This window comes from Malaya genurostris, chromosome 1 (assembly GCF_030247185.1).
Source record: "Malaya genurostris strain Urasoe2022 chromosome 1, Malgen_1.1, whole genome shotgun sequence".
NCBI lineage: Eukaryota > Metazoa > Arthropoda > Insecta > Diptera > Culicidae > Malaya > Malaya genurostris.
This window is the reverse complement of record NC_080570.1, coordinates 17,861,105-17,875,829: the sequence shown is the minus strand read 5'-3', so window position 1 is coordinate 17,875,829 and position 14,725 is coordinate 17,861,105. Positions and strand designations below refer to the sequence as shown.

The window sequence follows — 14,725 nt, the reverse complement described above, 5'->3', positions numbered from 1 at the left end:
TGCTAATTGCATTAAACACCACTGCGGTTGACGGGACCGCGGCGGCAAAAGAAAGTGGGAGGGCAGTCAGTGTCGGAGTGTCTATGCATTGCGCAATTTCTTCGTAAGTTTTATGATCCTTTCAACACGTCGACCGGTCCCGAATGCGGAGAGTCCATCAGCGAAGCCGCAGGAAAGGGAGTGAACGAACGCGGGATGGCGTGGAAGTTCAAAGCAAAAATCTCTGTGAATGGAGACCGGCGAGTGCACCCGCAGTATAGCGCTACACTGAGTTTGATTAATTAGGAAATTAGAACTACACTGAATGCAATTAATTAAAGGGAAGTTTTTGGTACTCTTCATCTGGTGTGTCAACGGCGGGGGCGGCTTCGGCGGCGGTTGTAGCTGAGATAGTGGCGTTGGATTCATGTCTTTGAACTGGGGCGCAACCGTAAACCGCGTGGCCTGTCATTCTCGGTCGTGTCAGAACTGCGACATCAGCGGGCGGCGTCCAGAACACGGTTCTTGTCTTGTCCTGTCCGGAGAAGTTGCTGCGCTGTCGAAAATGCGCCATCTTAATTAGGGTAAGAATTTTTTTCCCAAGCTGGCAATATAAGTCACTTAATCGCTTTTTAATTAAACCGCTTTAACTTGAAACGAGGAAACGATGTGCGCGCCTACGTCCTGTCGTAAATATTTTGACAGTTATGTATTACGCAGAGCCGAACTACGGCGGTTATCGCCCAATTTCTCATTCGGAATTGATTGATCCCTTGGGAGGTGAACAACTGCTGCATACAAGTCATGTAACTACTACAGACTGGGACAGATTTTACTTTTTCTGGCTGGCCTGGCCCCATGTAGAACATGTGCGCAATTAGTAAAGTTCTTACGAAATCGTAAATCGGACGGAAATCAGATTCCGAAAAAGAATGTGCGTAAAACTTCCGCCACCCGTCAGATAATCGCGGGTTTCTTCCAAATTTTCGGTATACTCACCAAAAACTCAACCTCGGCTGCAGACGTCGGCCGGGTTACAGCAAACAACATACAGAAGACGGGCTTTAGCGAACAAAATTTATTGAGACATGCAATTAAAATTCATTAAACAGCATGTACTTGCAAATGTTGCGCGACTTTCTCGTCGTCCCTGTGCACAGTGCAGCGGCTTGATTCCAAAATTAAACCTGTGCCGTTCTGGCCGCTGCCAATTTCCACCATCATCATGGGATGCGCACATGCGGGATGCGAAAAACGGAGGAATCGGAGCGCGTTCAATTTTGTTGTAATTTCAAGCACATTTTGACATTTTTCTGGACAGCAGTCAATTTTCGGTTCGTCCGCCCACTCCACACTGGATTCATTCGGTTGCGCCACTTTGAAGTGTTTATTCCAATGTTTGCACTTCCGACAGACATTGCGGAGTGTGCATAATTCTGCTACAATGTACGAACACATTCCCTGGGTGTCATTCGTAATCTAATTGTTATGGGTAATTTTTTTCCTGTTGCCAGACAAGCTGGTAAGTGAGGTTGAGCTGCTGTTGCTTCCGGGTCGAATGTCTAGCAGTCGGTAGACTTCGTGACGACCGGATGGAACCAGATGGTATTGAAGCTTCAATGGCATAGACGCATTTTGGGGGGAAAACGAGAGTACGGTAAGTATACTGCAAAATCTAGACAGTCTCAGCTGAATGCAGTGCTGAAAGGATCACCCAGGGGAATGAAAACCACAAAACAGGAACGAGAAATAGGAGACCAGTTCGAAAATAAGAACGCAAAAGTTGTACGATAAATTACTGTCAGCATTTAACTTTCCGGGTTCTACAGTTTATATCGCTTTACAATGTCGACAAGGACGTACCCCGTTTGGCAGGCTATTTGTGGTTGAGGTATCAACAAAAAGCAAAAATCATAAGTACAGATACGATTAACCAATAGGTTTACGGCTCTTACTATTTATCCTAAAGCACACGAGTTCTGTATTGTTTTAGCTTGATTTGGCTTCTTGTCATAATGGTAAAGTGGCTCAGGAATGGTATACAAGAAACAACATCAACATTGTACCAAATGAACAACCTAGAATTCCATCCAGCGGAAAGATATTGGGCCATAATCAAGCGAAACCTTGGGAAATCAAACAGAAAAATTAGAAACATTTGTTGAAAAATTGGAAAAGGCTCTCAGATAGACGGCTGAGGACACTGAGATGAACTTAATAGGTGGGCTTCATCGTGAAGGTCGAGCATACGGATAAAACAAGTGATCTCTTCCTTACATTTCGGTTTGACGGTTTGAAATTTTATACTCTCTACATTCTGCAATTACGCAATCCGGGGAATAGCAATAGAAAGACTTCTGCAGACGCAACGAGTTGTTTCAGAACCGGATTTTCTGCCTCTTCCTGGTAGCTCATCCAAAGAATAGTGCTCCCCAAACTTATTATTGATGGTTTTAACACTGACATGATGAATTCCAAACCGCTTCGCCACTTCTCACTTAGCCATGTGTCCAGAACCTTAATTTTCACTTTTTTTCAATACGCGACATTTTGAAAACGCAGAATTTTAACCGCACAAACAAGTAAACAAACAAAAGCTGTCAGCCAAACGCACAGCATACTGTGATCTGAGCATAAAAAACCATCACAAATACATGCGTACAACACAAATGTATGTGGATAGCTCATTTTCGATACATTCCTTATGTCAGAAATTTACTAAATCTATGACCAGAAATCATTAATAAAAATGTGAAAACTCATGTTATTTCGTATTATTTCAACCAATTTTATTTCTTTCGGGAATCACCAAGGATTTACTATTAAATTTTAAATGTTTACAGACTATAATTAAGCCTTAACATGCTATACAAGTCGCAAGGGCAGCTTTTATAAATTTTCGGAATCAATTAAAAGTAGCCATCTCAGTTATTTCTGCTCCACCCTTTATTCCATATGTCGAAAGCATTCGTTTGAGAGGAATCTACAATCTCTACTCAATGCACTTACTGAAAAGATGAGATGGCGATCGGTGCATGCGCTTAATTTTTGCGTAATAAAAGTATTTTACAAGTTCACAATTATTTTCGACAAATTCGTGGCAATTTGTTTATTGTAAGCCAAGTAATCAGTAAAATGATAGAAGGAAACATTAACAGCATAAGACGTTTGACAATTCTGCTTTCAGAAAACACGATTCGGACGAGACGAAGTTCGACGGGTCAGCTAGTATTACTATAATACCTTTCATCCGAATCTAAGTTTGTAAAAAATGGTTAAGCTCGGAATAAAATACCCGAATTTTCTGTGAAATTTTCAAGCCTATTGGAACGAAACTCTGGAAGTTATGGACCATTATCTATGACTATCTCATTCTACGAAAAAGCAAGAGCTCGGCGCACAGGCTCACAGGATTTCTACTTCGATTGACTTCAAAACCTGACAAAACATTCTTGAAATGTTTCGTTATAATAAATTATAAAAGAAAAAAATATGATTTTTCGATAATGTTATACCCTATGGGCTCTCTGGAGTAATAAATTGTTTCCATTGATTTTATAGACAAAAACCTTTAAACGCGTTTTTCTCGAAAGCAGATTTTGAAAGTCCGTGTTCATCGTCATTCAAAAACTACTGCACCAATTTTTTTCAAATTTTGCACACACTTTTTACATATAAAAAACCAGATTCCAACGTTTTCCTTTTCGTTGTTTGTTACTTTGGGGAGGTTTAACAGCTACAAAATGGCGTATTTTTTCGTGAAAAATCGTAGTTTTCACTTTGAACAACCACCAAAAATTTAAAATTAAAAAAAATCAAACAGAAACGTTGGGGTCTAGAAAAACTTCCTCTCTAACTATGCTGCGTTCATTTGTTCACTTCTGATAAGTCTGCGCTGAGATACAGTGGACACCGCAAATCATTATTTTAAAAAGCGTTCTCAAAAATACCTCTTTACACTCATTTCTCAATATTTTTCCACGAAAAAATTACTAAATGTTATTCGAATGATGCTTTTTATCATGCAAAACATTTGAATTTATTTTGTTGAACGATAATTCTGGAAAAAATCGCAAAAATGATGATTTTTTTCATCGTTTAGAGAATCAAATTAACATCGAATGTTTGTTTTAATATTTGGGTTTTAAATTAAAATATTGCAAAAAATATTTAAGATACGAGTTTTTAAAAATTCTCTGATTCGGTGATGCTTTGAAAAATTATGACTTTTTTCTTCAAGGTATGTGCAGATGGCAGAGAAACAATAAAGTTAATAGTCTTCAAGTTACAATGTTTTGAAGGAAGTGCATGCATGAAGGTCCTTTTCAAATATCAGTCTTGAGTCGATTCGGCGAATCAATAAAAAAAAACAAATGCTTTTTATATACAGAAAATGTATGCAATGTTCGTTCCAAATCGAAGTGTGTGAAATCTCATAACTAGTTAACCATTCCTGGAATTGCTCAAAAATTTTCGGGAAAATTAGGAAAACGATCCTCCAAACATGACAACACGAGCTCTCATACATCGCGTCAAACTAATGACATTTGTAACGTTCAAGTTATTGGGAATTGATCCGCCGTTTTATCCTGATTCAGCTCCGTATGACTTCCTCTTATACTCACACGTCAAATTAAATTGTGTCATTACCACTTCTCGACGTTTGAATAAGCTATTATTGCGTTCAAAATGCATGTTTTTGAAAAATCTTTCTCGGAAAAAAAACCACAAAAGGAATGTAATGCCAAGACTTTGCTTGCCAAGGTGCACTGGTGCGTTGATTTGAACTGTTATGGGCTGACGAATCGAAGACGAAGAGTGAGAATAGATGTTCATATGTTACTGCTTTGGAGCTACTGGTTTCTGTCTTAGATCTAGATCACGTTAATGCTCTACTTAATCATACCTGGTTAAGCATATTTAATGATCCTATTTAGTTTGTTCCGAATCATGACCGATTTCAGCATGTCCTATGTTCTGATCTGATACACATCGGTTGCGTGCATATCATGCTCGATTACTCTCAGCCAGCTGCTACGGGTTCTAGCTTTGAACCGACGTTGAGCGTAAGATTTGCTGCCCTCATGGGTGGTCTTTTTGGATCATTGATCCTGGAAATCCACCCATCTGTATGCGTGTGATAAAAATATCTCTAATGGTAATGGCACTAGCAAATGTTTCCTTGAATAGTGGAATCGTAATCTGGGTTCAATTTACAAATGTCAAACCTGCATTTTTTATCGTTCTGATTATAAACCCATTTTAAAACCTTCTACACTGAATCTTGGGATTATGCAGCGAATATTATGAATTCCCCAGCAAGATCCACCCATTCCTCCGCCGAGTTTGACTAGGTAAAACACTACAACATTGCAGTTTGTCATATCACTAAAAATAGCTAACCTATTGCTGTCCGCTTTAAGTATCTCCTTTCTCTGGCTTTGACTCGACAGAGTAAAAAAAACGGCCGGGAAAAAATACTTAAATGTTACGACTTCATCTCATTTTATTGCCGAATGTCATCTTTTTAATTGACGATATATAGAAGTGCCATAAAACCGATGGCCGCGCCGCGATGCGTGCACGAGAAGATTTTTCCCCCACCGAACATTTCCTCGAACGAGGGTCCCAACAGAGCCGAAGGTTTAAAATAGGTATTTTGTTGCAACAGGGTTACGGTCAAATCGGAACGGAATCGGAAATTTACAACGAAAATACAGAAAGGGATGCAGTACAAATGAGTTATTTTTCTTTTTCTTCCCAACAGAACTGCTGCTCCAACAGTTACTTGCGGGAACGATTACACCAGCTCAGCAAGGACAGCGATCGCTACTCCCCGATTACAGGTAGGTGACATTCTTCCATCCATGGGAGAGCGTTGGCCAGCATTTAGCGAACTCATCACCATTAACATCATCCCCGCTAAATCTTCGAGAAGAAAAGTGAAAGTGCACAGTAGGCCACGCGCGTTGATGTTTGACATTTCGCATCATTTGAAATCCTGTCCCGTCTACTAACTGAAAAACGAACTGTTGGCAAATTTCGCGAATCAAGAGAATCGTTCATTTCCTGATCCTATCGTTTCTAGATCGTCTGTTAATGATGTGCCAACAGACAGACTGCGCTCATACACGCACACCATTTTCCCAGGGCTGACGAATCCGTCTGCCCTGATTCCCCGTATGTATAGGTGCGATGGCCGTCGAAATGATCCGATCCAAGCAACCTGGGCGGTGCGCGGCCGTCTAGTGGATGCGAAGAAGAAACAAAAACGTCAGACGAGTTGATTTTGTTCCAAATTAGAAAATTATGAATTCATCCGTGCTTTGATTTATGGCTGACTTGTTTCTGCCCGTGGTTTGTGCGCGATATGTTTTTTTCATACTGTATTGCTACATGATTATATCTAAGCTTCGCTTCAAGATTTCACAAACTCGATATCCAACTGATGAGCACATGCGAATAAAATTGTCCATGGTCCGAAGAATCTGTCTCGTTCAAGTAAAAGGTCTACATTTTTATAGCATTCTGTAGCTTGAAACAGAAAAAAATGTGTAGTGATTTTATTCAAATGGATTCCATAGTTATTTTTGAACCCTTCGGAACTAAAACCTATGCTTCGTAGCATTTTTTCCTATAGTTAGTTTAGTCCTACATAAAAGTTCCAGTTCTACGAAGCATCCCGAAACATTTATTCTAACAAGATGTTTGCCAGTGTGCTGAATTAGACCGGTACTGTTTCCCAACCAGGCGCGCTTCACTCGAGCCCATGCTCAAAAAGATTCCCCGTCTATCTTAGGCGTTTTCCCGCATAGGTAGCACTGCATTCGACATTGTAGAACGGGTATTACAGTGTGGTTTGATTTTCTGGTAAATATTGTCTTGTAGATTTTGAACTATTTCCCAACAAACCTATTCGAGTTTCGAATACTTTTGTTTTTATAATCAGAATATACGATCACGCAAAATCAGATTATACGATCACGCAAAACAAATTGGGATTTTTTCTAATTCTGCGTTGAAAAATCTAAAATCATAAATCACAAATCAAAAATAAAAAATTTCAGATCAAAAATCGAAAATCTAGAATCTAAAATCTAAAATTCTCAATCTAAAATGTAAAATCTAAAATGTAAAATCTAAAATCAAAAATCTAAAATCTAAAATCTAAAATCTAAAATCTAAAAACTTAAAATCTAAAATCTCTAAAATCTAAAATCTAAAATCTAAAATCTAAAATCTAAAATCTAAAATCTAAAATCTAAAATCTAAAATCTAAAATCTAAAATCTAAAATCTAAAATCTAAAATCTAAAATCTAAAATCTAAAATCTAAAATCTAAAATCTAAAATCTAAAATCTAAAATCTAAAATCTAAAATCTAAAATCTAAAATCTAAAATCTAAAATCTAAAATCTAAAATCTAAAATCTAAAATCTAAAATCTAAAATCTAAAATCTAAAATCTAAAATCTAAAATCTAAAATCTAAAATCTAAAATCTAAAATCTAAAATCTAAAATCTAAAATCTAAAATCTAAAATCTAAAATCTAAAATCTAAAATCTAAAATCTAAAATCTAAAATCTAAAATCTAAAATCTAAAATCTAAAATCTAAAATCTAAAATCTAAAATCTAAAATCTAAAATCTAAAATCTAAAATCTAAAATCTAAAATCTAAAATCTAAAATCTAAAATCTAAAATCTAAAATCTAAAATCTAAAATCTAAAATCTAAAATCTAAAATCTAAAATCTAAAATCTAAAATCTAAAATCTAAAATCTAAAATCTAAAATCTAAAATCTAAAATCTAAAATCTAAAATCTAAAATCTAAAATCTAAAATCTAAAATCTAAAATCTAAAATCTAAAATCTAAAATCTAAAATCTAAAATCTAAAATCTAAAATCTAAAATCTAAAATCTAAAATCTAAAATCTAAAATCTAAAATCATGAATCATGAATCAGAAATCATGATTCATAAATCATTAATCATTAATAATAAATGAAATATATTGAGAATATGAAAAATGCAGTAAGATAACTTAAAAAACGATACACAAAAATACAAAATGGAACTTTATGTTCCAACTAGAAACGAAATACGAAAAAAGAAAAAAAGGTTAATAAATAAAACAAAATCATGAAAATTGAAACATGCAAAAACTTCAACGAATTAGGATAAAAGGAAAATGCAAAATAACAAATGAAACACGAAGAACTAAAAATTGAAAATAAAACCGATTATGAAACACAAATATTCCGATAAAAACAAAAATACAAAATTTCAAATATACACAAATATGTAAGTAAAAATTAGAACAGAACTATGGAAACTGGAAAACGATGAACAAAAATAAAAAAAAGATGGGTGGGTAATGTCAAAAAAACTGACATGCTGCATTCACATTTCCATGCATCTAATAATCGAAAAATTAAATATGCAAAACGATAAAGGTAATACGATTAAAGAAAAGCGATACATGTTATAAGGAAAACGAAATATGGGAAGGGTAAAATAACAAATAAATCTGATAAAATATTGAAAAGCGAAGATAAAGAATAAATCAATATTACTAACATGTGAAAATGCAAATATACAAAAATACATACATACAAAAACACAAAAGAACAAAGATACAATACAGATTAACAAAAATGTAAACAAAATAAAATATAAAGGAACTAAAATACAAACAAACTAAAATTCAAACAAACAAAAATACGAATGATTCAACAATTTAAGAACACAAAAATACAAATACATGAATACTTTCTGTTTCAACAGACTTCGCAGCCGATTCTTAGTGTACAAAATCATTGCATTACTAGTAATACGATCCTACTGACACTATGAATCCTTCCAGGTCGGGGCTCGAACATATGACAACTGGCTTGTAAGGCCAGCGCCGTATGCATTGAACCACCGACCCGGATGGAATATAAATAATGGTGAACGAAAAATGAAATATACAAAACAAAATATGATAAAAGAAAATGCAAAATGTAAAAAGAAAAATGAAATACGAGAAATTGAAATAATATAAAATTTAAGAATAAAAAATTGAAAACCGAAGATCCAAAAATAATTAAAAATATAAATGTACTCAAATACAAAAATACTTATATAACAAACTAAAACATAAACAAATAGAAATACATCCAAACAAAAATAGGAAAGATTCTACAATTTAATAACACAAAAATACAAATAAAAACGCCCTAATACAAAATTACTTAAACAGACACAAAGATAAACAACATAAACACAATAACAAAATATAAAGAACAAAGTAAAAAATACAAAAATAAATCAAAAATATAAATACACATAAATACGAAAATACTAATATACATAGATACAAAACTTCAAAAATACAAAAATTCAAACATCCAAACACAAAAATTCAAAAAGATATACAAAAAACACAAAATACAAAAGTACAAAGATACAACACAGATTCACAAAAAATATAACAAACAAAAATACAAAAGATTCAACAATTGAAAAACACAAAAATACAAATTTATAAAAATATATAAACACGCACAAATACAAAGTTGCTGAAACAGACACAAAAATAAAATAAATAAATAAACACAACAAAATATAAAAATAAATCAAAAATACAAACATGCAAAAATTGAATTTGAAGGCGATTAATTAAGATATGCACTAAAATCTGAATAAAATTGTTGTTTTTTAATTAGTCAATTTTGATCAGAAGATGTTGCATACGAAAGTATTCGTAACATGTAATGTATGAAAAAACTGCATTACTGGTTAATTTTTTATAAGAAGACACATTTCTTTGTGTCTTGTGCTATTATAAAAAACTTGTTCAGTTTGGTCTATAATTTAATCATGAATGGGCGCTGGCAAAGTTGAAGGAAAATTCACTTTTTTTATCGAAAAATTGTGTTCAGCGACGAAGCTCATTTCTGGATTGAATGGATTCGTCAACAAGCAAAATTGCGATACCTGGTAGAGTGAAGACCAACCAGAAGCATTGCAAGAGCTGTTTTCTCAAAATTTTCAAGTTTTTTTTTTGAAAATCAAATTCTATATCTCTAATAAAATGACTTCTTACGATAGTTAAGAACCATAAATCAGAGATCAAAACAAGAAATTGTGAAAAGAACCCAGAACATAACCAAGCATTATCAAAGTATCTTGACTTTGAAGACGATATTGATATTATTGGTGTTGATCATAGAGCTGTGGATGAGGCTTTCGAATAATGTTTGGGATCCTCGTTGAACGACATAAATGTTAGAATCGACATTAAATAAAAACATAACAATTTCAAGAGAGACTCTGCAAGAACCAGTTTAACCAGAAATCCGCAAAAGGTTTCATTAGTAGTTTTATTCAGAATTGTGCTTCCACTTCCTGAAAATTAAAATATCAATGTACGACAGAAGAAAACCCCAAACAAAGATGGTCATTTGTTCCGTTCGCGGCAGAGGCAGAGTGTGTTCTATTTATAAACCTTTTTGATCCCCGTCATCCTTCATAAGCCCCATCAAAATAACATCGCATGGCATGCTACGCTTGACAAAAATAACACATTAACCTTCCAATCCCGGTTGAAAAATAGAACAATAACCACCGTATAACCATCGGAGGAACTGCACGGCGGCCAACTAGCGGAGCACCTATCAGCGGGATCCCGCGATTAATTTACAATAGTGTATTCACTCTTATGCCGTACCTCGACCTTTCTGTTTCCTGTAATATTATTATTATTATTATTATTATTTCCCTTACAGGCCACACACCAGCGAGTGCAGCGGCCAACGGCTCTAGCTTGGATTGCCTAAATCTGATCGTACAAAGCATAACCAACGTGACAACGGCCGCGGTGGCAGCGGCGTCCGGTCCGAGTGGTACATCATTGCATCAAATCTCCTTTACATCGCCTTCGTCGCCTCCGCTACCACCGTCGTCGTCGTCGTCGTCGTCGTCGTCATCCTCCTCGTCATCGTCAGCATCGGCGTCTCCACCGTCGTCGGGAATGGTGGCAAAGACGACACTTTCGCTACCGTGAACTCAGAAAACAAAACAACAAAGTACCACCATCACAGTAAACCAGTAAATCTTGCAACGAAATGCCACAGTTCAAATAATAGTGCCTAGTTTTTTGAAACCGGCAGCCAGGCGTTGTTGTAAGGTTTTCCTAATTAATTGTAAATATTCGCTACGTAGAACATAAACAATGCGTTTTCGTGCACGCCACTGGTGACGCAAGAGAGGACATCGGTCGGATTCCTGCCAAACGGGGGTGGGAGCCGGGAAATAACAATGGCGCGGCAGTGAGCGCTAGCTGCTTTCCGAAGTCATTAAAATGCCAAAAATTGCTTAATAGGAAACGCAGAGGTAGAATGCTGTTACATATTTTGCGCCAACTTAGAGTCTAGGAATGTGATTATAAGCTTTTTGTACATTTTATCGGAAAAAGAATAATTAAAATTACAAATGAATTTTTTTTTTGTCTTGAATTTTATTGATGGTAGGTTTCAAGCATCTTTCTCAGATGGCCATGACTTTTCCGAAGCAGCAAGAAAAAAAATGGTTGCCAAATTATTCCAATTTTGAACTAGATTGCGTCCCACACATCGTAGGAGGCTGCTGGTCATTTAGGGTGAAAAACAACACTATTTTCTCACTACACAACGGGTCGGTGAAAAGGCATTCGATGTGTGTCGTCTGGACTCGAGACGAAGAAGCTGTGTGATACATAAATTCCGCAGATTTAACAACCATTATTACTAAATCTTTGTGAAAAAAAAAAAAATAAAACACTTTCCGAAATCCATCCCATAAATACTAGGAAACCTGCAGCAGCGACAGTGGAAAGGTCTGATACAAGCGGTACGATCGTAAAATATGAAGATCGCGCGCGTCAGAAGGCAAAAACAAGCGGTTGGATGATCACCCAGCAAACAATCTTCGGAGTAGTTTTTTTGTTTTCTCCTTTTTTTTTCATTTTCACCGTTCATTCTGGTCCGAGTGCAGAGAACAGTAGCATCACTAATCCTTCTCAATTACATCGAAAATACACCGAAAGTCATAAATTTTTCGAAATGATATCTTTATTTGATGACCCGGTTCCTATTTTCGTTTCTTTTGGAGAAGGACAGACTCTTTTGGAAGGCAGAGAAGGGATTAGAGATGACGTCGTCATATTTTTCACTTTCGAAAGAAAATAACAAAACCCTAAGCCAAACCGTAACATTGGATAGTAAACAAATTTGGGATCATAATCAGTTGGTTCATCACCGTAATTTATGAACCTCTTGGGAGGTTTTTGTTTCTGTGCAGCTATAAAAAGCTCATTTTTCCAAGCAGTTATACTTTAATCGGCCACATTAGCAACGAGTAAACAAAATACCACGTGTAATAAATTGCACTAATGTTTTTCTGTCCAGTGTAAATCGCCACCATCCGTTACCTGCCGGCGATCCGACCGAATGATCAAGCAGCTCAGAGTGCGCTCGCAGCGCACCTGGCGGAGCATCGCCCGCCGTGTCATGCTCTGTCAGCCGTCAGCTTGCCTGTCTGTTGACTGCCGCCACCATTGCCATGGTAATAGCAGCGGAAATGTTTCAATCATACGAACATGCTGACGGTGTAGTTTTCTCTCCAGACAGGCAGCGCGCAATCCCTGCGGACACGTAGGTTCCGATCCCAAACGAGATGAGACGAGACGAGACGCAAAACATGTTCACGCATGGAAAAATAGACCGTGACATTTACGTGTCTTTGTATCCTCTGATTTTTCATTACCCTTGACTCGCGTTAGATTGACGATCTCGAAGCGTTGTTGTCGTTGTTCGCGTTCCTGAACGTGCCAAATCTTTGTTTATGGTAGCCGGAATTATTCCCCACGCTTCTTATGGTTAGTATAGGAAAAGAATGTACGGCTCATTTGCTGCAGAAGGTAAGGATCGAAGGCTGACGGATAGTTCCGAATCGAGAGCTAAGGAAGGACAATTCATTGTTTTTTTTTCGTTTGTTTCTTTCACACAAATTTGTCACAGCTTCGTACTAGGCGTACAGTAAGGAATGTACCGACTTGGGTGGAAGATGCAGCTGAGCGACTCCTCGTTCCGGATCCTTGACTATTACCTCGCAGGAACTGGATTTCCTGCAAGCAAACAAAAATACATGCTATAGTGTTTTTACTGAATAACTCAGCATCGAAACCAGGCCGCCATTCACGTAAACCTTCAAGCCTGAATTCGTTTCTGGTGAAAACTGAAACACCTACTTATTATAAAACACCAATGTAGTCTTCTGATCCGGTCGCGTGAAACCCACTACGATCACAGCCGAATCACTCGTGGTGGTTTCGAAACGTGTCGATCCTTCGGTGATGAATCGTGAAAAGTGACCCAGTCCGTAGAATATCGGTTGCTTGTACACCTCCTTGCCGGACGTTGTGTTCACAACCACAGCACTTTCTACATAATTTTTGGCATAATTTGGACCACCGATTTCGTTCAGCATCAGATTCCAGTCAATCCAACCGTGGACGCTGTGCTGAAGATCCTGCAGTATGTAGGTGATATACGATTCGGCACGATCCCACGAACCGAGAATCGGTCCGTGGGTTTGAAATGGCTTATCACCGAGTGAAGCTTCCGTATTGAATAGTAACTTATCCGGATAGAGACGAACCGCCTGATCCAACAGACCCGGCGGCGTAACGCCATCCCAGTACCAATGGACAGCCAGTCCATCCAAGTACTGTGTCGCATTAGGATGACCTTGATCCATTTGGGAAAACCACCAAGGAAATGTGTACCGTTGATCGTCACCCGCGAATAATTTCACGTTTTGAAAGCCGGAACTTCTTAGGGTTGGACCGAGATGATCGCCAACCCATTTCCCTTGACTGAGAGCAGTCCAACCGAGACTCATGAATCGAATAAACAAGAAACCAATCACCGCATTCATTGGTTCGTTTCCCGTAGAGATCGCCCAGTAGTCCAGCCCAGCATCTGTCATCAACTGAAGATATTTGATATGATAATCGGCCCAGGTTTGATAATACTCCGACTTAAGTCGACTGGAACCACTCCAATCGTTGTTGGATTTCATCCACCTGGGAGGACTCCAGGCCGCACCCATCAACTTGATGTCCTGGTTCTCTGCCGTAGCCATCAACTCTTTTATCTGAGCGATCTTTATCAAATCTCGTTGATCCAGTTTCGTAAAATTTGTCAAATGAACATCGTCTTCCGGTAGCTCATTATATGCCCACGGTTTCAGGTCAAAATCACAACCACCGATCGGAATTCTCATCAAACTGAATCCAATCCCGACCTTTTTCGAATAGTACGATCGATACAAGCAACTCCGCAACGTTGGTTCCAGTTTGCCCAGGTTAAACGAAACCGCTCCGGTGAAAGCACCGCCGAATCCTACCACCGTCTGAAACGTCCGGCGACGATTCAACTGAATTGTGACGGGTCGTGTACTGCGTGCAAATCGTTGTTTCGGTATGGGTTTCACCTCCGGAACAACGGGCATCTTTGTCGCATCGCGAGACTGTCCAAAGCGTATCCCATCTCGGCTACTGGACACCAGCAAAAACCCACCAACCGTTATCGGTTCCTCGAACTCCAGCGTGTCGCAGTAAGTGCTGTTGCAAACACACACCGAACCGGTCGGATATTCACGTAACGCACATGGGACTGCCTCTGACGCTGAAAACGGAACACAAAACGGTCAATGCTATAGT

The 14,725-nt window shown here is 37.6% G+C and overlaps 2 protein-coding genes across 2 annotated transcripts in view; one reads left to right on the top strand and one right to left on the bottom strand.

Moving 5' to 3' along the window:
• The window catches only part of LOC131433945 (myogenic-determination protein), a 56,470-nt gene extending 45,011 nt beyond the window's left edge, over nucleotides 1–11,459 (top strand). Inside the window, exons 4-5 of the mRNA XM_058600568.1 lie at nucleotides 5,747–5,825; nucleotides 10,749–11,459. Coding sequence (XP_058456551.1) covers nucleotides 5,747–5,825; nucleotides 10,749–11,026 — 357 coding nt within the window. The 3' untranslated portion in view covers nucleotides 11,027–11,459. The remainder of the gene's footprint in view (nucleotides 1–5,746; nucleotides 5,826–10,748) is intronic.
• Nucleotides 11,460–12,314: 855 nt separating this feature from the next.
• LOC131433819 (lysosomal acid glucosylceramidase) overlaps nucleotides 12,315–14,725 on the bottom strand; it is a 34,835-nt gene continuing 32,424 nt past the window's right edge. The window contains exons 2-3 of the mRNA XM_058600427.1: nucleotides 13,250–14,690; nucleotides 12,315–13,126 (exon numbers count right to left, since the gene is read on the bottom strand). Of these exons, the coding sequence (XP_058456410.1) occupies nucleotides 13,027–13,126; nucleotides 13,250–14,690 (1,541 nt within the window). The 3' untranslated portion in view covers nucleotides 12,315–13,026. The remainder of the gene's footprint in view (nucleotides 13,127–13,249; nucleotides 14,691–14,725) is intronic.